The 23691-nt window shown below is 39.2% G+C and overlaps 1 protein-coding gene across 4 annotated transcripts in view; it reads left to right on the top strand.

Moving 5' to 3' along the window:
- Positions 1 to 23691, top strand: part of NCKAP5 (NCK associated protein 5) — a 377012-nt gene that overhangs the window by 305140 nt on the left and 48181 nt on the right. For 3 of the 4 annotated variants that reach the window (XM_066323141.1, XM_066323142.1, XM_066323140.1), the window contains exons 11-15: positions 8472 to 8576; positions 12058 to 12246; positions 12722 to 16563; positions 17296 to 17473; positions 21654 to 21732. In XM_066323141.1, the coding sequence (XP_066179238.1) occupies positions 8472 to 8576; positions 12058 to 12246; positions 12722 to 16563; positions 17296 to 17473; positions 21654 to 21732 (4393 nt within the window). The remainder of the gene's footprint in view (positions 1 to 8471; positions 8577 to 12057; positions 12247 to 12721; positions 16564 to 17295; positions 17474 to 21653; positions 21733 to 23691) is intronic. The other variant, XM_066323143.1, reaches the window with a different exon arrangement.

Raw genomic sequence — 23691 nt, 5'->3', positions numbered from 1 at the left:
TTTCCAGTATCTAGATTGCTGGGCCTTGGGAAGCAGCAGTGAGGATCACAAAAATGGTGCCCATCTCTCTCTTTTTTTTTTTCTTTTTTTTTTTTTTTGAGTAAATGAATGATTTCAGTGAAATCCAAATAAGGATGAATCTGCTCACTTGAATCCCCTGTTCACAGCCAATGAACTTCCCTGTGAAACAGAGCTTGCCCTCCTGGGTTGCCATGTATTGATCTAAAACATCTTCCCTGAGCCTTCTCTCTCCTTTTCCTCCTACAGGCAAAAGGTTAGTGTTAGATAATAGTATTCATTTTCCAGACATCTGCACATGTTTTAATAGCCTTTAGAAGGTTTGAAATGGTTTCTGTTTGACCACCACAGGGCTAAAATGCCATTAAGACTTAGATTGTAGCAATACATAACAATCATAGCCCTGTAGTTCAACCTGGCAATAAAAAAGCTAATTTATTTTACTGGAGATCTGAATTAATGTGATGAACTCCTCTCTAACAGGAGCTGTAACACCACTGTCACTAAAAATACCACGTCCCTGCATATTTTCAAAACCAGATAAAACACTTGTGAGAAACCTTGTGTATGTGTTGTGTGTGGTGGTTTGGAGTGTTTGCACGTGTCTTTGTGTGTCCATGTGAAACTCCTACTGTTCCTGGGACCATTTTGATTTTTTTGTCATATCTTCATTCTGAGCCTCTTTTCTTCTGTCATCTGGCTCGTAGGCTCAGCAAGAACAAAGTGATTAATAAGGCAGTCTCCAGTGGTAGCACTGGGGTTTGTTTAACACCTTGATAGCTGGACTTTTCTTGTGGACAAAAATTGTTGCTGCTTAGGTAAATTCAGTTGAAAATAGTTTTTAAAACAGACCTATGCATTTAATAAAGATGTTTTTAAAAATCTGTGAAAGAAATATGTAGACTTCAGACAGTTATTATCATTTCCAGCTATATGCCAGAGGAAAGCTTCGGCTTATCCTATTATAAAGTGATAAAGCAGCATCTGATGGCAGCAGCTTCTGTGATAAAATGATCATGGCAGCTCTGAGAACGAATCTAATAAGGGAATTGATCTGTAGATTCCAATTCTAGTAGAGCCAACATTGATCAACATAAATGTCAATAAGAAGATCTCACTGAGGTCTGCCTAATTCCTTTAGATTATTTTGGGCCATAGTCAGAAAGTGAATGTGAAAATGGATTTTAAACTGGAGGAATCACGGAGGCAAAGACCAATGTTACGTTGTGCTACCAGGAATGTCACTGGCTGTCATTGTATGAGCAGTTTAGCAGCAGGTTGAAATTAGTGAGTAGCTTTTCATCATCTAAGGATTGATAATGCAATGACTGTTGCAGAAGTGAGACTTTTTCTCCTGTATTTTTATATTAAAGCGTTACTTAAATACAGTGAAATGATAAAAACCAGCCTGCCTTTTTACTGCTGAAGCATAGATAGCATGTGTAGGGCATGCCAGAAAAGATTAATGGTATAATTCTTCCTTGTTGCAGGACTTCAGTATAAAGTTGTTTCCTAGACTCTTTCTGACAGCGATGAAGTGTTAAAAACAAAATGGTTTTGTTTGTGGACAGTGTAACACCAGCAGGTGTCAGGATGTGCAGGATGTGCCCTTCTCTCTTTGGTGGTGCCATAATTCACATAATTCCACCTGTGTGGTGCTGGCCCTCGTTTAGCACCGTGGAATTGACTTGCTGAAGTAGTCTTAGATCAATGGGAAGACTTTTAGAAAAATAAGAGGCAAAATACAAATATGTACTTAATAAAAAACTCAACTCCTGCACATCACTATTCTCACAGCACGGCTGTTTCACCATACTCCAAGGAGTCTTCCATTTGCAAGCTCGTTGAAAACATTTTTTCATTAATTATTCACGTTCTGAGTAGCTGATTACTGGGTCATTGATGTAAACTGTTGACTTTACGGTAATTACAAACCACAGGGAACTTTATACATGCATTTTCCTAAGAAATTAAATTAGCTCATTTTCATATTACTGCAGTATTTACGGACTCCTACCATAGTGCTATTAAAATGAGAACTAACACTTTGGAATCTCAGAGCTTGAAAACACTGATAGACATATAAAATGAAAACTGGGATCAGAGGGGATTACTTTGTGTCTTCTAAGGTAAACTTTATTTAAAGCAGTTTATAAAAATTAATAAACCTAAGGATTTGGAACAGGAGTCATTTTAGCCTTACATTAATGTTGTCAACTCTCTGAAGAATACAGAGAGATTATTCTCTTTGTGTTTGTGCATCAAATGCCTGCTTAATACCTCCCAATTTATACCCTAGAATATAAGTTTCCAGCATTTGCAATTACTTGGGGTCTAATTCATTGAGTTTTGCCATCTCTGGGTGGCTCAACAGTAACAGAAAGCTGCAAGTTTGGAAACTCTGCAGGCGACTCAAATCAAACTTTGTTTTACTTCTTGTGCTGGAATTGCCTTGTTAGCAGGATTTTCTGATGTTGTTTCAGCACCCTAATCTTCATACAAATGTTTCTAGTATCATACCCTTGTACTTTGTCTTGGATGTTTCTTTAGTCTCAGTAAACTCACCCTGAGGATTTGCCAGCAAAATGACAAACCCTTGTTAATTCCAGGGCTGGATTTAAAGTCTGGCATCTTTTGTAAAAGTTTTTTAGAGAAGTGTGCCTAGTAGGAGGGGAAAACAACAAAAGCAGATGGAAAATACCAAATTAGAGCTTCCATGGAAGTATTTTCATTAGATTAATGGAAAATTTAGATTCACACACTTCACTTGAAATGTAAGGACTAGCTGAAAACTTCCTTTTTTTTTTTTTTTTTTTTTTTTTAATTTTGTACTAAGAACTCATTTAGGTTACTGAAATGCATCCTAAAGTTAGTCCTTTAATATTTACTTATGTATAACATGTTCTCCTATCAACAGTGAGCATTACTGCACGTTTGTGGTTGTTTCCTGTATTTTAAAGAGCTGTTGGTAGGGTCAATAAAAATCTCCAACTGTTGGTTTGCTCAGACCACTGGAAGAGTTATTCTGGGGCTCACCTAGTGTGTGTTAACCCTTTCCTCCCACCAGAAATAAATAGAACTGGCTGTGGTGTGGTGGTCTCCTGTGGTCACAGGTGTTGAGAGCCCTTGAGCAACAAACAAAGCAAACAGAGTTAATCTGCCTAAGACAGAACAGAATTTGAAATGTGAAAGACAATTTACATGGTCGTGCTAAATAAAGTTGTAAGGTTCTTCTGAGGCTCTTTGCCTGTTCCAGACTCAGCTGTAGAATGTTCTGCGCTTTTTTGTCAAATATCAGATGTCTTCACTAACAGCTTGGTCTGTTGGAAATGGTACCTGCAGCAACAGAGAAACAGAAAAACTGCCTTAATGTGGTGCATTGGCTTTACAGTCAAAAAAAAGTTGGGGGTTCTTGGCTTTTATTTATAGCTTTATTTATTTATTTATAGCTTTATTTATAGCTTTTAGAGGTCTAAGTGATGAACATCGAATTACTTTAGGGAGGAGTGTTTTAAACAGTCAAAAAGGGTATTAGTTTCTCACTCCAGTTTTAGCCCAAATCCTGTAATTGGTTAAACATGGCCCAACATTAAGAGAAACAATAATTTTTGTAGAATTGTGGACTGGTTTGTGTTGGACATGACCTAAAAGCTCATCTCTTTCCAACCTCCCTGTCATGGACAAGGATAACACTAACTAGACCTGGTTTTCCTTTACTACAAAGTTCAAACAGTGTTAGCCACAAAGTTCTGCTTATAGGAAATGAATAGTAGGAAATAATTCTGAATTTTCTATTGAATAGATAACTTCCAGAGCTGAAAATAATTAATATGCTTTTGGTTTTGTGATATCAGTGATACACAATAACACATAAGGCATTTGTCTGTGTATGCAGTGTACAGTTGCAAGTATATTTTTTATGCTGATGATTATTAGAATTAAAGAAATAGGAGCATCTTCTTGCAGCGTTCACTTTTGCTTAATATTTGGCTGCTTTTTGTCAACAACCACTCGTACTACTCTCTTTAGAAGGCAGAACTTCCGTATGTCAAAAGAACATATATTCCAAAGTTTTATTTGTCTAAAGGCAAAATGGATTTCTACTTTCAGAAGTTTTACTGTTTTTTTCCTTAACTATACTTAATTTTCTCCTTAATTCCAGAATATTTAGTGGATGAAAACTTCCCACTTTGTTTTTTGAACAGTGCACGTTGTACTGTAGGTAATTTTTGGTGGGATGGGTGAAGGGCGTTCTCATCTCCAGCTGAACCTCCCTTCTGAAATTTATCTAAAGATTACAAAAATCAAGATTCTATTTGTAATGAAAAACTATGCTTCTACATAAACTGATAATATATAAATCTCGTGCCTAATAATATTTTTTTTTTCTTTCTGTGGCCCACTGTCTTTATGGTGAAATGGAAATGAGGAAGTTTTCCCTGCCAGCCCAATTTCGGTGCCTGGGCTGCAGAGGGAAGCAGGCCAGAATGTGCCTATTCAAGTTTGTGATGCCCTGAAAAACAACAGCAAAGACACACACACACCAAACAAACATTTACAGCTCTGGCATGCAGCAGCAGGATGAAAATGTCTCCTTCGTATCCAGAGAGAGAATTTTGTTCCTGTGAATGATAGAATTTGGCTCACGTGAGAAAAGCAAAGCCAATTGATTTAATAGCAATTAACTCATCCAATATTGGAGTGCTGTGTACTCTTTGGCATAATTCATTGAAAATTGTTCTGGCAACGCTGCAGACCATTAGATGTGTAAAAAGGAGATGGGAACTGATAGATATTCTATGGAGATAGAGTCGAGAGGCACAATGGTTAGGGGAGTCTCTGTAATATTGCCTCGTGCTTTCTTTTATCTTCCTAGAAAGTCTTAATACGAATGCTGCTGGGGGAGGGGGAGCAGGCCTGCTAGGTGATGGATTGGTTATCTGCCTGCCAGATAATTGTATTTCCTATTGCACTTGATATAATAGGTTTCCACCTAAATTATCAATTACTTTGTTTTTGTATTTTCACGTGGGTTACAGGAGTTGATCTTGGCACTGAACCACAACGGGCACTGCCTTTTCTGCATCAGTCTCACAGGTGAAGGAGGAGCTTGGCTGCTGCTGGCCACAGGCATCTGCAGAGAGTCCCCTCTGCTCTGCCCTGGCCTCCCAGCACCCACTTTCCAGGGAGACATGGCTCCACTCAGGCTAAGATGGAACAAACTTTTTAGTCCACACCTGCCCTGTAGTACTTAGTACAGGGTAATTTCCAAGGAAGTTGGCCCAGTTCCTGCTCTATTCAGTTCCATATGGATTTTCAGGTCTGCAGCCCAATGATCCTGATGCTTTCCTGTTTCCAGAGGGGGTCCAGGTGCCTCCCAGCACCTCTAAGTATTGCTCATTTCCTCCTTATATGGGGCACCAACAAATGGGGCAGATAACCTGGATTTATAGTCACAACTCCTCAGTTTCATATTTAAGTATTCATTTAAACTGATGTGATCTCTTCCATGGAAGTCATTCTGTGCACTGGCTTGCCTTTTGTTGCATTGTGTCATGATAGCATCAACAGTGATTTTAGCACTGTACAATTCTCAAGGCAGCAGTAACTCCTTGATCTAGTTATGTGACTGTCATCTGAAAATAACCATAAAGGACACAGTACATTTTGTGTATCTGAGAAGAAATCAGAATGAAGATACATAGTTAGCACAATCTGTTACTTGAATTTGAATGCATCATTAATGAGGGTTTTTTAACAAATACTAGAGTTTTCCCCATTCTTTAATTAGACAATGAAGAAGGAAAAAGAAAAATAAATTAAAGAAAAACATTTTTCTTATGCTTTTCTTTTGTAATTGGACAACTTGCTTCAGAGCTGTGTGATTATATTTAATTATTGACCTCAAACTTTATTATGCTGTTTGTTAATGCTAGTCATTGTGCTGACCACCTCTGTTAGTTTATTTGCATATGTGTGGGGAGGAATATTCCCAATGTGATGATCTCATTTGATACAGAAATATAATCACATTATGCATCTTGAGAACACACTTTCCTTCTCCGTTAATCATTTTAGTCTGCTGATTTGCCTTTGGAACTGCAGTTTTATGGAGTCACTGTGTTTAACAGTGGCAGAGGTGACACAAACACAGTGTGACCCCTGTGCAGCCCAGCCCCTCTGGTCACTGAGCCACCCCAGAACCCTGGGCTGTTTCCAGCTGGGCTGTGGCTGATCACTGGGCAAAAATTGTTTCTGATTTCTGCCCGTTCTGACTGGGCTGATCTCTGCTCTTATGTCTGACACAGATTCTGTGTTCTGTAAGTACACTGAATTTCATTGGATGACAATTGTAGGGAAATATTTAATTTCCCTCATTGAAATGTTTATTTGTTCCCATTTAAGTAATAAAATGGGAAAAGGGGAAAATGGGAAGACAGTATTAGAACTGTAACATTCCTTTAGCACTATTTCTAGGATCCTCTTTTTCTGGGAAAATACATTTTCACCTATAAATGTTCATCCATCTCAGATGTCCCCAGTCATCATCTCCAAAGTACAGATCTGACTATTGCAGCTTCCACTAAAATATCTCTGACTGGTTTCCCTGGAGAAAGTAATTAATGTGTCCTCAAACCACTTGTTCATGGCACTAGTGACTCTTAGTTTTGAAAACAGTGGAATTCTCTGGTGGCCGAGTGATGCACTTGGAATTATTGTCAAGAGGAACAAATGTACAAAGTCAGTAAATCTGTGACTTTAGGCAGGCATTTTACCTGGAGTTTAACTCTTTAACAAACACCTGACAGTAATAGTAGTGGTAGCACTTTGAAAGGTGCACACTGAATAATCAGGCATCACTGATGTTAAAAACATGTAGCCTGGACTTAGTTAATACTTATAATGAAAAGTATCTTGGATGCTGAGTTCTAGCAGCATTTTAATCTATTCAAGAATATAGTGGGTAATACATATTTATACAGAATATTGATCACTGAAAATATTTTCCATAATCTCTCTACAACAGACAGTATCTCCTTAATAAAACCGGATGAATAAGTAACTCTTGAGAAATGACTCCCAAATTTGTAATGAAAAGTTTTTTAGAAAAATTTCCTAGATTTTCTGGAACAGAAGACTGAAGTAGAGTATGCAGATAACAGAGGCTGTAGGAATGGCTGCCTGCTTTGTTCTCTAGCAGATTAATTTCTCCAGTGGGTACACAGAGAGCAGGCTGGGGAGTAGCTGGGTGTGAGATACTGTGTGACTTGCATTTCAGGGCCCTGCAGAGAACTACCCTGTGTGAAGGCTCTTCTGGCCATAGATTCTTTTCCCCTCTTTGGCCAGTCTTTTTGGGTGGACAGAGTGATGGGGCACTCACACAGCCTTGACAAATCCCCGTGGTTTGCATCCCTCACAGAGTCCTTTGGCAAAGCACCTGGCAGGCTATGCACCTTTTGTTCAAGCTGAGGGGGTAGATGTGGTCTCTTAGGCTGCAAGCCTGGAGAATTAATGGGCAAGTGAAAAGAACCTGATCTAAAGTCCTTTTTTCTTGGGTTTTATTTTTTTTAGTCCATTTTCATTGATTTCAGTGGGCCATGAGTCAGATCCATACAGCCTGTTACATGGTGTGCTGGCCCAGGACTAACAAGAGTGCAGATACTTTTTTCTTTTGAAGTCATTGGCTGAGGCATTCGCATAAATCATGGATTTTATTGAAACTGCAATTAAACCAAATCAGGCTTAATGCAGATTGAAAGCCATAGAATTAGTGTACAGGGGAACATGGAGGGAAAGGCACGAGCTTAGCCATCCTTCCAAGCAAAACTGAGAAAAGAACTGTGTATATAATCGAACAGCATGTGAATATTAATGCACAAAATCCTCTGAGTCCCCAGTTCCCTGATGCAATTATTTTCTATTCACATTAATTGTTCCTAACAGATGACATTAATGACTTTGAGTTAAAATGTGTGCAGAGGAGGCCTTCAGCAGATCAATGCTGGTTAAAAATAGGGTCACTTTTGCAATCATTCACGCAAGGTGTAACAGCTCGTAAATAAAACAACATTAACATGTTGATTGATTTATAAATGTTAATTTTGTAGTTCATTTTTATGCTTTTTTTCCTGAAACCTGTCAAACTCTGTGGATAATGGTGGTCCTCCTGTTCATTTGTTATTGTTGTGTGTGAAGTGATGATAAGTTGCAAAGGAGTGACTAGAAGAAAAAGTAGTTTGTTTTGGATGAAGAATGATCTGTCCTCAAGACAGGAAGTCTTGGACAAAGTAAGCACAAAGAGCAACACATCAAATTAGAACAAATCCTCTTTTACCTCAGGCTCTTCATTTCCCTTGAAATTTAACAGCAGAGTTTGGAATTTTAAAAATGCTGATCTGCTGAATATCTGACAAATGCTTATGCTTTGCTCCTTCCCTTCTGCTCCCCCCCAGAAACTCCATTCACGCATCTTGGACCTCTCATCTGGGGATTTGCTTTCAGAAGTAGAACGAAACCGAAGCCTGGTGCAAGCTCGAAGTGCTGATGCTCAGATGCTCGTGAGTGTTTGTGCTGCCCTCGTTCCCCTCATCTGGAACCTCCTTTTCTCCTCTGAAGTCTGGTGTCAGGGAAGAGCCATAAAGCTGATCTCTGAATTGAAACGCTGTTGAGGCAGATAACAATGCTTTTACTTCCTTCTCTTCTCTGAAATTCAATATTGTGTCCTCGGTTGATATAGTGAGCAGATAGTGTCACTGTGCACAAAAAAAGCATAAATCTTAGCAATGTCCCCAATACACCTTTTTGGGTATTGATTACATCTCAGAGTCTCTGAGAAATGGTCAAGGAGCTTTTTATTAAAGCCCATGCCCCGTATTATTCATCCCACTTTTATGATATATTATGTATGAACTTTTAAAAATTCATGGGCTCTGCATTTTTTTTTTTTTCAGATGGAGTGAGCTTTGTGCTTATTTGGCAAAACGTTCGCCAGCGTGGCTTTCATGTTTCATTGTCAAAGGGAAAAGTAGCTTAAAAAACAAAAATCACATACAGGGAAACAAAGAGTACAAGAACAGAACATTGAACCTGATTGTGCCTTTGATCTTGAAGGATAGTTGTGTCAACAAAAATGTAATCTCCCTTGTAATACCTACTTTAATGAAAAGGCATTGTTTCAAAGGTTCCAAAAAATGCTAACAACCTTTTGCATTATATTTAATTAAGCCTTCAGGTTAAGTTGTTCTGATATAGTGTTTTGTGTCTTTAATAGTCTGATTATTTCAATTTTCTCTGATTTCTAGTGAAAATTACATTTTTAAGCTGTAATACTACGTTCAGGCCTTTTTACTCTAATTTCATTAAAGGTAATGACTAAAGAGTCATGATTACAAAAAATTAAAATTTCACCGTGTCAGTTAATAGACCCATATGCAAGTTAAATGTATTTAATTAATGCATCATAAACATGCTATTCAAAGTACTTTCCTGAATAATTTAGAGGATAAAGGCAAATTGAAGGGGTAAATCCACCTCTTAAGTGATCTGAATGCAATCTAGAAACTGAGTAGATACCCTACTTCATAATCTGGAGTGACGTGATATTTTTTTTGCACATTTTCTTCTCTGTTAAAGATGATTACAGTAATATACTGTTCTTCTGCTTTGCTTAGATAGCTCCATTTTTCCCCATTGCTGAAGCTGTAGGACCAAATGCTTTTTCCTCTATTAGGTGCTAAGGAAACAAAGTGGGATGATGGAGAGGCTCTCAGACTGGCTGAAGATGACAGGAAGGCAGTACTTGTCTCTGTGCTGTGATCTCTTTTCTCCTGCAGGAGGGGATTTTCAGGCATCCTTCCCTTCAATGCTGTGATGTCTGGGGCACAGCCCAGTGTAAAGGGCAGAATTCCACATGACATGTTTTCCCAGTGCCAGAGCCAAAGTGCAGAGGAATAGCCAGAACAAGCAGCTGCTGCCGTTGGCCTCTGCAGAGTCACCATCCCCAGGAGTGACACTGCCACAGCTGAGGAAGCTGATGGCAGGGGATCTCCCAGGGGAACCACAGTGTCAGGAATAAAGACTCATTTGTCTCAGCAAAACAACAAAATCCGCTTCAGAGCAAAAAACACAGGCATCAGCCTGCCTGTGATGCTGAAAGATGTATTCTTCCCAGAGCCGCTGGATTTAAAGGCTGTTCCTCCTGCCTCCATTTGACTTCCTTGGAGAGCATGTACCAATAATTCCCAGAGGTGAAATGTGCTCTTGGGGCCTCTAAATGATTTTCCCATTCATAGGTTTTGCCTGTGACGAAGAATAATGATTTGCCCTGTAGTTAACGTTTGTCAAAACCAGAACATTATTATGTCAGCTGAGCAATGAACAGCTGTACTGATGAACTCCTCAGCTGTAAAAATTCTGCTCTCTCCCATTCAGCTGAAAAAAGGGTTCAACCCCAGTCGTAATAAACGGGAGGAACATGGGGGAATAAATGGAAAAAATTAGCAGAAGGGCAACAAACATGTCAGTGCATGAGAAGTGCCTACAAACTGAGTGTTGTTCCAAAGACTTCCATGAAGAAGCTGTGTCTAGGGCATACACAGCCTTGATAATTTTTTTATGGATTCAATAACTTCAGATTTCTTGTTTCTTCCTATGTGTAAATTCTTCATTTAAGCAAAATTAATTTGAAGTATATCTACATACAAAAATCAATAAATATTGTTTCAGTTTGCCTTAATGAAATTCAAAGGGAACTTTTATTTCAAAGGCACAGAATCATAGATTCAGTTTGAATGGAAAAAGGCCTTTACGATTAAGATCATAAAATCCAACCTTTCCCCCACTAGTGGGTGGAAAGGTCCCTTGAGATCACTAAATCCAACTGTTAATCCAGCAGTTCCAATCCCACCACCAAACCACGTCCTCAGGTGCCACATCTACGCAGCTTTTCAATCCCTCCAGGGATGGTGACTCAAGCACTTCCCTGCTCTGTTGCTTGACAACTCTTTTAGTGAAGGAATTTTTTCCTAATATCCAATCTAAACGTCCCCTGGTACAACCTGAGACTGTTTCCTCTTTTCCTATCAGTTTCTGCTTAGAAAGAGACTAGAGGAAGAGAGAAGAGACTGACCCCCACCTCATTACGACCTCTTTTCATGTAGTCATGTCTGATGTTCCTGGTAATTAAAATGATGTCTGATTTTGTAAGGAAACTGGAGAACAGTGCAAGCACTTAACACTAAAGAAGCTCCAGTGCTGTTAGGCTCAAGAGTATTAGTTTGAAAACAAATTAAAGGCATCCTAGCTACTCCTACAGAGGTTTAATATTTTACCTAAAGTGCTATCTACTCTTCATTACTCTCTTCCTCAAAGCTGGCACTTAGTCACAGTCAGCTGAAATTGCATTTGGAAAGGGGCGATAACTACACAAGTACTAAAGGCAGCCATAAAGTGTCAATAAATTGCATAAGCAAGAGGCTTCAGCTGTCTGCGAGCGACACGAAGATGGATTGTCCTACGTCAGAGAGTTTCTTAGACAAAGCTTTGAACTAGATAGGAAACCAAAATTAGACTGTAATGGAGAGATTCCATTCTCAGTGGACATTCTGCTCAGGATACTAAATTAATTTACCTTGTCCAGGCTGTGCAGCCTCATCTGTTACATTGTGGGGCTATAATGCAGTTGTCAAGATGTTCTTGTATTCTTATAACTTTGTTTTCTGTATCTTACTGGTGCACGCTGCTTATGTATGGAGCATAATTCAAATAGACTCAGAATAATCTTGGCCGTAAGAAGAGCAGAATACTAGCCCAAGAATAAAGAAGAAAACATTGAGGATTGTGGATTTCTTTTTTCCCCTGACAAATGAAATTGTTGGCAATTTTAAATTTAGTTCTCTGTATTAAATTCACCAGATGCTAAATTGCATGAGAGGAAGGCATAAGTGGCTTACTTGCTTTTTCTTTGCCATTCTTAATCAAGGGGAAGTTAAATGATCGTTTTCTACCCATAAGATATTTCAATTTCTACTCATATTCTAGGAATGCCAGCAGAATGTGAAATCCAGCATACCTGTCTTGAAATGCCAGAGTCAATTAAATATGACAGGCTCTAGCCGCCTGTATCCTCGGAGCAGCTGCAGCAGCAGTGAACTCTCCCTCTCAAGTGCTTGCAGTGAATATTCCAGTGGTTCCTCCTACACTTGGAATGATGGAAAGACAAGTAAAAGGGTAAATGAAATTAATTTTCTTCAAGTAGTACCTCAGGTTAATCTGAAACAAGATTAATTGAAAAGCTGCCCGTTGCAGAAGTTTTTTACTTTTCTCTCTCTTTTATATTGAAAAGAGTTGTCACTAAACTTAACAGTTTAACCTCCCCCCATCTATTTTTTTTTTAGCTATTCCTTTATCACTCCAGCTTACTTACAGTATCCTCATTTGTTCAGACATTTTTTCTGCCTTTCATAGTCCAAACTGCTCTTCTTCTTTATCTTAATCCTTCCATTCATATTGTTCTTCCTACAGGTTTCTAATGCACTGCAGCCTTCACACCACTGTGAAATCCTTTATTAAAAAAGAACTTTGCTATAAATAGCAAAGAATGGAATGGAATACCCTTATGCAACTCCTTTATCTCTGTACCAAAATGGTAACACTTTTATTGACAGCACTTGTAACACAAGTGATTTTTATTTTCTTTTGACAGTCATCAGTGAGATGGGATAAAAGAGTAAGCATCGGTTCTTCACTCCCAAGCAACCTCTCAAGTCCTGCAGATGATCTACCTCCAACTCGTATCAAGGAAAACCATATCTTAGAAGGGCTGAAAAAATTGCAGGAGCAAAAAATATTACTTGAACCACCTTCAGTAATATCAAAATGGGGTTACAAGGATTGCATGAACTCCAACGAAGGAATATACTCCCCTGGAATTAAGTGTGGCGGCCATAATGAACAGGCTCATTGTAAGCCCATGGAAATGGGAAGTATTTGCATTGAACACAACAAAACTTTCTCTTATGATTCAGATTCACATGATGATGCAGATGATGACTCTTCATCCTTACTGTTGCTGCAGGAAGTTCCAAGTAAAGACTGCAGGACCTATTGTAACAAATTAACTCACAGCATTTCCGACAGTCTCTTTGACTGGGATCCTAGCAGGAAACATTTGCCAGAAAAAAGTTTGTTTTTTAATTCAAAGGAAAGACCTGAGAAATTGACTAGTTTTGTCAGTGGATTTCAGGCAGAAGTAAAATCATGCAACAGAGCAAAGCTGCCTGAGTTACAATTAAATCAAAGCCATTCCAATATGGGCTGGAAGGACTTTAATTTTCAGCTTTCAGACACTGATGACAATGAAGTCTTGGATGAATTGCATATAGAAAGCAGTGATGAGAAAAGCCCCTCAGATTTATTAGCAACTCCCTTCCCTGAGAATTATACAAAAACCTCTGACTTGCTCAAAGTCACGGAGAATTCTCAGTTTATATCCACTGGCAAAGAAGAGAACCAGAAACCTGTTCACTCAGACATTAGGCCGAAGACATGTAATTTCATTAAACAACAAAAGGTCATAAAAAAGACCTCTTCAGAGGAGTGCATTACGGTAGTATATGATGCCCAGGATGGTGAGCCAATTGAATTCAGCTCACATCAAACCGGAGTTGTCACTGTAACAAGAAATGAGATTTCAATCAACCAGCCTCAAACTACGTCCAGTGCAGAATACACTGAACTTATACCTCAGGGAAGAACTGATTTGCAGCCAGGACCCAATGCTAGAAATTACACTGCTTTAGAACGACAGGAAGATAAAACTGGGAAAGATACTCTTGAAGATAGTACAGGGAATAAAAATACAGTCATCCCCCTGACCTGTGGTGAATCTTCACGCTGTGGAAGAGTGACACAGCAAAATACTTCCCGACAGAAACTAGTGAAGCCAGTGTATGATGCATCATACAAGGCCAGTTCCAACTCCACTGTGCACACAGGAATCAGTCAAAAGCCAAATGTAACTAAAATACCCAGCAGAGGTAAATTTTCTCCCCAAAAAACTCTGACTGAGAGTGGAGAGGCACCTGTAGCTCTGTCAGTGGGTCCCACAGCCCTTGACAAATCACCTGCTCTGCCACCTGTAAAGCTTTCAAGATTCAAAAAGGCTCAAAGCCCACCTCGTCATTTTGATTCAAAAGTCGAATTTCAGGTTCCAAAGGCCCCTGCCCACCCCCTGCCTGACTTGAAACGTCCTGGCAGAGGAGATGGGTCAAAGAATCCAAAGAGTCAGAGTCCAGCATCACCACTGTTGCCTCAGCACCTTATAGAGCCCAGTAGCTATGGGGAGCCTCCAACCAGAGACTTTCATTGTGATTTAGCTACTGTAGAAGCCCGGTCTCCATCCCCACCCCTTCCTCCAGGCAGGTCAACATCCCTGTTGATTCGGCCTAATTATGCTAATTCTCCACCTCTAGCAGTAAAGTTAGGAGGAGCTGGTCCCACTGAAACAGCAAAAAATATACTGAAATCATCTCCATTAAAAGGGACTGTGAACTCTGGCTTTCATAATCAATCTAGTCATGAAATGCAAGCAAAAAATTTATCTTCTGGGGCCAAAATTGAATTATCTTACCTTCAAGAAAACGCAGAAGGAATTATGCAAAATAAATGCACATCTCAGCAATCCCACAGTGCATGCCAAGGACTTTCCAAAGTTTCCACGAAGCAAGTCTGCCCAAAAACCCCTAATCAGGTGGGTCTCCACAGGAATCGTGAGTATTCCAGCACAGATTTTCAAACAGCCAGGTCCTTTTCCCTAGGTTGTCCGTCACTGGAAACAACTCCTTCACAAGACACATATCCCAGCAAAAACAATATTTCCAGTGACAGTGGGTTGGATCAGCTACACGAGATGCCACACATTGTCCCCACGACTCCTCAATGTCACACGACGAGCACAAGTGAGCCTTTGCTATCTCAGGTAAACAATTTCCCGTCAGCGCTCTTTCCTGCCAGTGATGCTGCACATGCCTCTCAAAACTCTAATGAGAGAGGAATGAAAACCCGTCTCCCTGTAGGACTGAAATTATTTGTCAAATCTCCCCAGCTCCTCCGCAAGAGCTCCACTGTACCAGGGAAGCAGGAGAAAGACAGTATAAATGCAGCTTCCAAAAGTAACGTGAGTTCCAGTAAGTACAAGCAGAGTGAGTCTGCTTGTGTAGCCACCAAAGGTGCAACAGACGTGGAATTAAAGGACTCCAAGTCTGATACTGAAGTAAAAAATAATTGTGCTGTGGGACTTAGTATGGATACCGCATCGGCTCATTCACATGAAAGCTGCAACTTGGTGGTAGACAGAGGAGATGGATTAGAAAACAAATTAGTTAAGAGGTCTGTTTCTTCTAGCAGCAAGGCACACTTGAAGCCAGCTCTGGGCATGAACGGAGCGAAAGCGCGTAGTCAGAGTTTCAGCATTCACACAGGGGAGAAGCCATCTGCCCCTGTGACAGAAGGTCTCGGGAAAGTAAGGACTCAGATTATTACAAACACTTCTGACAGAGGGAATTCTCTAACAAGGCAGAACTCAGCCATGGAAGGCCTTCAAATCAAGGCTGCTCCTGGGACAGCAGTGACACCAGAGGCTCTTTCATATACTACCAAACCCACAGAAAATTCTTATCCTAGACAAGGCTCTCTTGGAAATACGAGTAGTTGCAATAGCCAGCATGGAAGCCCGAGCAAACTGCCCTTCAGATCATCTCAAAAAGCAGACCAGTTTCACAGCACTTCAAAATGCGATGGAAGCAAACCACTTTCTCAGAAAGATGCACGCAGTCTGTCTGTGCAGAGTGAGAAAAGCACTGAAAGCTTTAAGCACGAAGCTCTAGGTAAAAAAAGTGTTCTGTCAGCAGAATTGGAGTTAGAAGCCTCGACTGCTGTACCTTCCAAACAAATTTTGTCCTTCCAAAGCTTTGATGGAGTAAGGTGTCCTCATAAACTGGAAGCAACAAAGTCACGAAGACAGCAAATGTCTTTAAAATTAGCAGAAACCTCTGAGAAGGTTAATGATCTTTTGAGTTCACCATCTCTGCAACCTACAATAGAGGAGAAAGTCATGTTATGCATTCAAGAAAATGTGCAAAAGGGTCAGGGACAAACCAAATCCCCCACTGTGGAGACTAAACAAAAGACTGGGCCTTCTATAGCCAGTTGGTTTGGCTTCCGAAAGAGTAAGCTTCCAGCACTGAGTAGCAGGAAGACTGATGTTCCTAAAACTAAGGTGGAAAAAAAGGATGCAAAAGTTTCAGGATTTGGAATTAAGCAGGCAAAATTAGAGAGAAGAAAAGAAAAGAAGAAAACCGAACAACACTGTGAAATAGAAAATGAAATTAACAGGAAAACAGACAATGGTGACATCTTATCTATGGAGAGCAAAATGATGAAGCCTTCCCAAGACCCTCCTGGTGAGCTCGAGTGTGAACAAGGCAGAGGTTCTGCCACAGCTGCCTACTCGCCAAAAGACAGCTTTATGAGAGAGCTTTTAAACAGGTAAAACTCCAGAACACAATTTGGGATGTGTTGATGTCCATGTAGCTTTACAGATGCCCAGATGTGAAGTTCAGTGTATGTTCTTTTTGTGCTCAGAATGCATGGTAGCAAACAGTAGGTGGGTGCACAGCTGGGACTTGAATTTCTACAGGTGAAAAAAAAAAAAAAAAAACCCAACCAAACAAAACAAACCCATAACCAATGAGATGATAATATTGTTCGTGTTACTTTGTTAACCAAACCGTTGGTCTTTGAAATTAGAGATAGGCAAGTTACATCCAAGCTGATAATTCAAATTATTCCAGGAATCAAGAATCTAGGCAGATGGCGTGTAAAGATAGAGGATAATTAGGTACATGTTTCAATGTATTCCATCTTCCTGTACTGTAACCAGAAAACACATATTTGGTAACTTGTCAGAAATAATTACTTTTCCAGCTCACACAACCTTTGGTCACAGAAGAACTTGGCAATTGGTATATTGTGTGTTCACGTTTGCCCCACAGCAGTCCCAAATATCATATAAATCATCACGTGTGAAAGGTTAAATTGATATACTACCTGAAATTGCAAGTGACAGGTTTGATCAAGGCTAGTTAGAAACATTTATCACTCAAAGGTCTAGAGACAGAAAGATACAGAGGGGTTACTTTAAGCATTAAAGGAATGGGAAAGTAGAGTGATTGAAGAAGGGCAATGCAATTTATCAGAGGAATCACTCTCTACCTGCAGAGTTGATAAGAAAGCAGCTCAGCAGACAGAAAGTGGATCAAATAATGTTTCCTACAGGAGTGTGTCGAAGGGCAGCTCCCAGGGCTCCTCTCCTCATGGCAACTCTATCAGCTCTCAAGGAAACCACAGGAAAAACAGCAACACAAAAGCTGATATGGAAATGCAGAATCAGACCCTGGTAAGTGCTTCAGTACATGAAAACATTATTACCTTCTTTTTAACTTCTGGATATGTTTCTTACTGCCATTGCCGGCGAACAGGATAATAACAATTTATATATAAGATAGAAAGATTTTGTGTAGCTAGAGGATTGTGAATTAATGCAAAAGTTGCCAGCTTGGCTATAGGCCACATTATACAGATAGTCGTGAAGATTCTACTGCTTCTGCTGGCAATTCAATTCCAGTGAAGATATGTGCACAATGATAGTCATACTGTAGTAGAGTGAAATAATAGGACCATTTTTATTATTATTATTTTTTCCCCTTTCCCTGAAAATTGCATACCAGTAAAGAACATTCCTCTGAACATTCTAGGAGTCATTAAGCCTAAAAAGTGCACTGCTGATGTCGAAAAGGCAAATTATTTGGCGACATTTGGGAATATTTGTCACTCAAAGAGGGAGTGTCCAAAAGCAAAAACATACATTGGACCTCTGTCTCACTTGGTGCCATTAAAAATCTCCCTGTTAATGGGCTGTAGTTAGTTTTATACTTCAATAAGGTATTAACTGTACCTGATAATTTCATATACTCAGAGAGGAGGAATGTTTTTATTGCAGAAGAAAAATGATGCTGTTTTCTGTTAGCTGCTAGAGTCTGGTTCTGGACCTGCTTTAATGCATGGAGAGGTGTTCACACAGAATCTGGGATTGTAACCTAAAGTAGGGCTGAAGGGGTGCCCTTCCTGGTGAAGCTTCTTTTCATTAACCTTAGAATTTAATGAGCAATGTCTTGCCTGGCAAGAGCCTTTGCCATGATGTTTCAAAGTCAAGCACAAGGAGAAGAGAGATGCTTTAACCCTATAGCATTCTTTGCTCATTCCTGAGATAGCTGTCTTGTCCATATTATTACAATTATTATTAACCATAACCACAATTTTGACAAACAGCCTGGAAGCTTGTGCAAAACATAATATTTACTCTGGAGCTGAGGCTGTTACTTTTGTTGTTTTGATAGAAATGAGTTACTGAAGTGCAGCACATACAACAGTTTCATCTGGGGGAATCCGAAATACAAATTCTCTGGGAACATTTCAAAAAGCTTTGTAATGAGACCTGAAAAACCTCTTAGCTTAGGGCTGGTGTTGTGGATGCTTGAGGTCAAGGCATTCCGTACAAAGTTTCAAATTCAGGGAATTTTTTTCCCTTTTTTTTTTTACTTTAATGCAGATATCTTTGCCGAGAACATCTGCAAGGTCATTTTTTTAAAAAAACTTACAGGGAACATATGCAAAATGAATGTGTTTGAAAACTTTCCTCCTGACTCCTCTGGTATCATCTCTTCTTTGAAAATGTAGATGTCTCCTGCATTATAAAACCACAAATTATAAGCATATCTAAGGCTGTCCTTGTAGTGTCACTGAAAGGAAAGAGAGAGAATGAAAGTCTGGAAATGTGCAATATGCAGGAAATTCAATCCAACTGATCTAGAACTTAGATAGCAAAGCAGAGCCCCTTATCAGAGCCACTCAGTTTAACTATGCCCCATTTAATATGGTCCTGACAGCTTAGGGTATATCTTCACTGTACAGAAGTACAAAAAACTCTACACATGGCTTCTACAATTTCTTTCTAACTTATTATTTTCTAATGCTGCAATAATTTGCTGTGCTTTTTGTCTGTCATTTGGTGAAGTCTTTCTAAATGCTGCAGTAATAAGTCTTTTAAGTATATCTTAAAGAAACACACTTCAATTTATGAAGGAACTACAGAGATTGTCCTTAATGTATGTAAATAATGGAGAAATGCTAATTATGCTGTTTAGTTTTAAGGACATGTTAGTCATGGTGAAAAGGCATTACTTCTGCTGCACCATACAGTCTTTTGTTAGCAGGGAAACAAAGTATATTTGCATGCTTTTTGAAGATAAGGTTACATTTATATGTTTCAATGTTTTGAGTTTCATATTGTGTTTACTGTGGCACTTAATTCCTGAAAGAAATATCTAGTGCCAAAAGACTGATGACATCTGGAATAACGAGATTTGAAATGTGCTTACAGTTATTAATGCTGACATGAAAGAGATACACCTTAATATTCCTCAATATGTGGTGTTTCGTCTTGTCCTCCAAACTTCTAAAAGAAAAACAATGCAAAGTCGTTAAATTCCAAGCTCATGAATCTTATTACTATCATTTCCAGTTATTCTTTGGTGTCTGCTTGCTTTGAAGCAGATTGCAAAGGCCTGGGAGATAACTGACTGAGAACAGTCACATGCAGTAGAACGACCTGTTGTGCTTCTTTTTTTTTTTTCTCATAAAAAGACAAAATTAATGCTTTTGGAGAAAATAGCATAAATCTTTTGAAAAGCCCCTAAACCAGGCAGATTTCTTTTCTTTTGTGAACAATGCAAAGTGCACTCAGTCGTATGGTTCAGTGCGGGAGCCGCTGCATTTCCAAACTGCTTATCAGATATATACTGCTGCTTTAAATCCTGGCCACAACAGTTGCTAGCATAAATTTTCTAGCAAGATTTTTTTTTTCCTTTAAAAGCTATTTAATTTTTGATGATTAAATCACTTTTCCTATGATGTGCCAGGTAAAGGCTTGAGGCACTATTATGCCATAACACATGCACCGATTACCTCTGATTTCTGTTCATGCAAAGAATGGTATTGCTGGACTGCCACTGGATTTATGGAAAAAGCAATGTTCCACCAACGGTGGCCTTGTGCATTCACCTTCAGAGGGAGACACTTCCCGTTAGTGTTCATCAAAAAAGCACTTTGCTCTAAAGGCCAGCCAGCAGAAATACATAACACTTTAGCCCTACACCAAGGATATTCCACATTCTCCAGTACTTTTTCATGTCCTTGGCTGGAGCTTAAGGTGAGATACAATCATTTTTGTGCTGCGCTGCTTCATTTCATCTTTGTGATTTTATTACAGCCCTGTGTGATTTAAAACAGCCACGGGCTTCACTTTGTGAGGTTGAAATGTGGCACCAAACCCAAGGCACCAGGAGTTTTGTGTGGCACTGACTCCATGTGTGCAGTCTGTGTGTTTGGGGAGCACCCAGGGATCTATTGCAATATTGTGAAATGTCACAGCAGCACTTGGCCAGGCACTCTGCAAATGTGAGAAACTCTTCCACCTGGATCTGGATGCCAAGTGAACACTCACCTCCTCGTTTTCCATAGCCTGAAGAGAGGCATTTCATAAGAAAGAAAAGATGTAATCCAATCCCTTAGGATTAAGAGATGATAAACACACTTTTAAAAATCTGGAGAGCAGGTCTTTGGTGGAGCATACTTAGGCTGCTCACAAGAGGTCAAAGGGCTTCTTGTGTAACCCAGCAAGCAGGATTTACACTGGGATTGGAGATATGTCATGCAAATGATGATAAATTCCAGTGGTTTAGATTACAAAATGTGCTCTTGTAATTGTGAGCGTGCTGTAAGCAGTTTAAAACAGCAGAGAGTGATTGGCAAATAATTTAAGATCCCTGAGATAATGAAAGCAGGTTTTTTTCTGTGGTGCTGCCTTTTCTCCTCTCATCACCCTGGAAGTGTCTTTATCCCTATTTGGTTTTCGTAGCATGGCAGAAAAATATGTCCTTGAAACTTTGTCCTTGAAATTGTGGCCACTGATGGCACATGATGGAGGGGGATTTCAGTGTGTGCTAGGGAGAGACTCAGATTATCTGTGCACGTGGGAAATAGGAGTGCAGAGTAACAGGGCAAAGATGCATCTTTGAAAAAACACATAATATCTGAGGGATTTGAATAACACAAACTTGAATACCACAGACAGGCTCTTAGAGTTCACTGTGTTCTTAAATGATTTTTTTTTCTGTGTGTCTAGCTAATAAATGCTTCTAAACAGAGGTGGAAATAAAAACACCAAAGTTCAGTGTTTGCAAACTGAACTAAAGAGATACCATACCATATATTAGGGTTTTATTTTGAAGAAGTGCATCTTCCAAGGGTATTTTTCATTGCTGCGTATTTTGATTTTGAATGAAATTAAAGTTGTTATCGTTAGATATCATTCATAGAATGACAGGTTACATATTCCACTCTTACCTGCCATGTAACTTTACTCTTGATTTATTTCTGCAAAACATTCTGTAGTTGTCATGAAGCAACATAAACAGAGTCACAGATGTTCTTCACTTTTGTTGTTGCACTGTGTACAGGCTAAAGTAGTCACAGAAAACCTGCAAGAAGAAGAGGAGGACACCATGACAAGGACTACATGTCAGAGTCATGTGATAGGTACTAAATTATATTTTACACTGGATTTTATTGCTGTCGGTTCTTGAAAAAAAGACATGTTTAATTGTCATTACTTTGTTTGTTTACCCCGTTTCAGCTTTGGCCTTCACTTAGCTCCTGCATGGCCAGACTTCATCAAATGCATGAGATGAGCACATGGCATTGCAGTGGTGGGTCAATGCAATATTTGACTTGGGATCTGGTTATGAAAGATCATTTCAGCCTCCAGGAGCAGTGGGTGACATGCAGTGGCTTAACATAAGGGCTGTTGTGCATGACACTTCCAGTGGGAATAATACTGACATACTGTAACTCTGTCATCTGGCTTGAATCAGTAAAATTCAGAATAAGAGTTAAACAGCAGAGTAATTGTTGTGATAAACTAAACCACAAGGAACGGCAAACAGGTGGCTGTTCAGAAGACTTTAAAGCTGTTATTGAAAATAAATTTGCCTTTGCTGTAGAAGGGTGGTACCATCCACCTTTGGCATGTACTAATTTTCAATCTCAGTACATGTAAAAATGTCTAATAAGCAATGAGGGACAAAACAGAAGTCTGAGGTTTTTATTAGAGCAGTGTGTCACCAATACAGGGAACCAACTGAACAAGAAAAATTCACCCTTAGCAAGTTCCCTTTGCAGAAAGAGACTGCTGTAAAAATTTTCATTAAAAAGTTAAAATGTGATTCCATTTCTTTCTAGCCAGAATCTCTTTCATTTCAGTGGTACTGCCAAGCCAGCAAGTGCAAACTGAGGTATCATGTCAAAACACATTTCTTTTGGGGGCAGGAGGAAAATGTTTGCATGCTTCATTGACTTGTAGAGCCCTTTCAGTCCCAAATTCAGACAAATAAACTCTGGCTGTGTTACCTGAAGGAAAGATCCCTAAACTCTTCCCTCTCTGAGAACTCAGCCATAACCTGACTCCATGACAGCAACTGAATAACAAGAAGTGTGCAGTGTAAGACTCTGAGGGCATTCTGTCACTAGCCCTGCAAACAGAAATTCATGCCTCTCATGCTGTGCATAAAGGAGTTATTTTCTCTTACCAGAAATTGCCCAGAAGAAAATACCTCATCTGAGATTGTTCAAAATTATTTTTACTCGTGCTGAAATAATTACTTTGCCTCCATCCCAAAAAATCCTCAAAACTTTACTTCGAACTATGTGAAATGTTTCTTTTTTTTTTTTTTTTTTTTTTAATATAGATACTGGAAGAAAAAAGACAAACTAAAAACTATTTGCATAGTTTTAGGTTTTTTTTCATAAAAGCACTCCAGAGCATCCTTGTTGTTCATCAGTATAATTGGTGCTTGTGGCTAAGGAGTAGTTGCTAAAGTTTGATATTTTATTTGTTATTGGGTCCTGTAATGTATAGTTCTGGTGGCTTTTGAGAGTATTAATATTTCACTCCTCCCACAGGCACCAAATCTGACTCTCTGACAGGACATAGTGGTTTTGGAGCAGGTTGTCAGATGCTTTTAAAATTCCTTGATAGAGATTCTGGCATTTTTCTGATACAAACGTTTTCACAGAAAGATACTGATTTTTTTCCCTTGCTGAAACTCTGTGCTTCTCTCACTAACTTGTTCCATACCCTCACCACTCTTACAGTAAAGAATTTCTTACTAATTCCTACATCCACTCTCCCTCAGCTGGAAATTTTATGGTTTCAAATGTTATATTTCATATGCCACTGATTAAACTAGAAGGCCAGGTTCATTGTATATAAAAACCTGATGGGTTTTGACATCAGGGGCATCACTGCTAGCAGATTTTTTCATCAAAATAAAATCACTGGTAAGAATAAAATAGATTTTAGCTATTCTCTCTTGTTTCCCCAGAAAACCAAGTTCGCTGTGGGTTTTTAGCTGTATTTTAATGCATTTATTCTACTGGCTTTTATTTTATTTTTTATTTAAACAGACTTGGAGCTGAATGTATAGTAGAAAGGCTATG

This window comes from Sylvia atricapilla, chromosome 7 (genome assembly GCF_009819655.1).
Source record: "Sylvia atricapilla isolate bSylAtr1 chromosome 7, bSylAtr1.pri, whole genome shotgun sequence".
In the NCBI taxonomy this organism is placed as follows: Eukaryota; Metazoa; Chordata; class Aves; order Passeriformes; family Sylviidae; genus Sylvia; species Sylvia atricapilla.
This window is presented reverse-complemented; position numbering and strand designations above follow the sequence as displayed.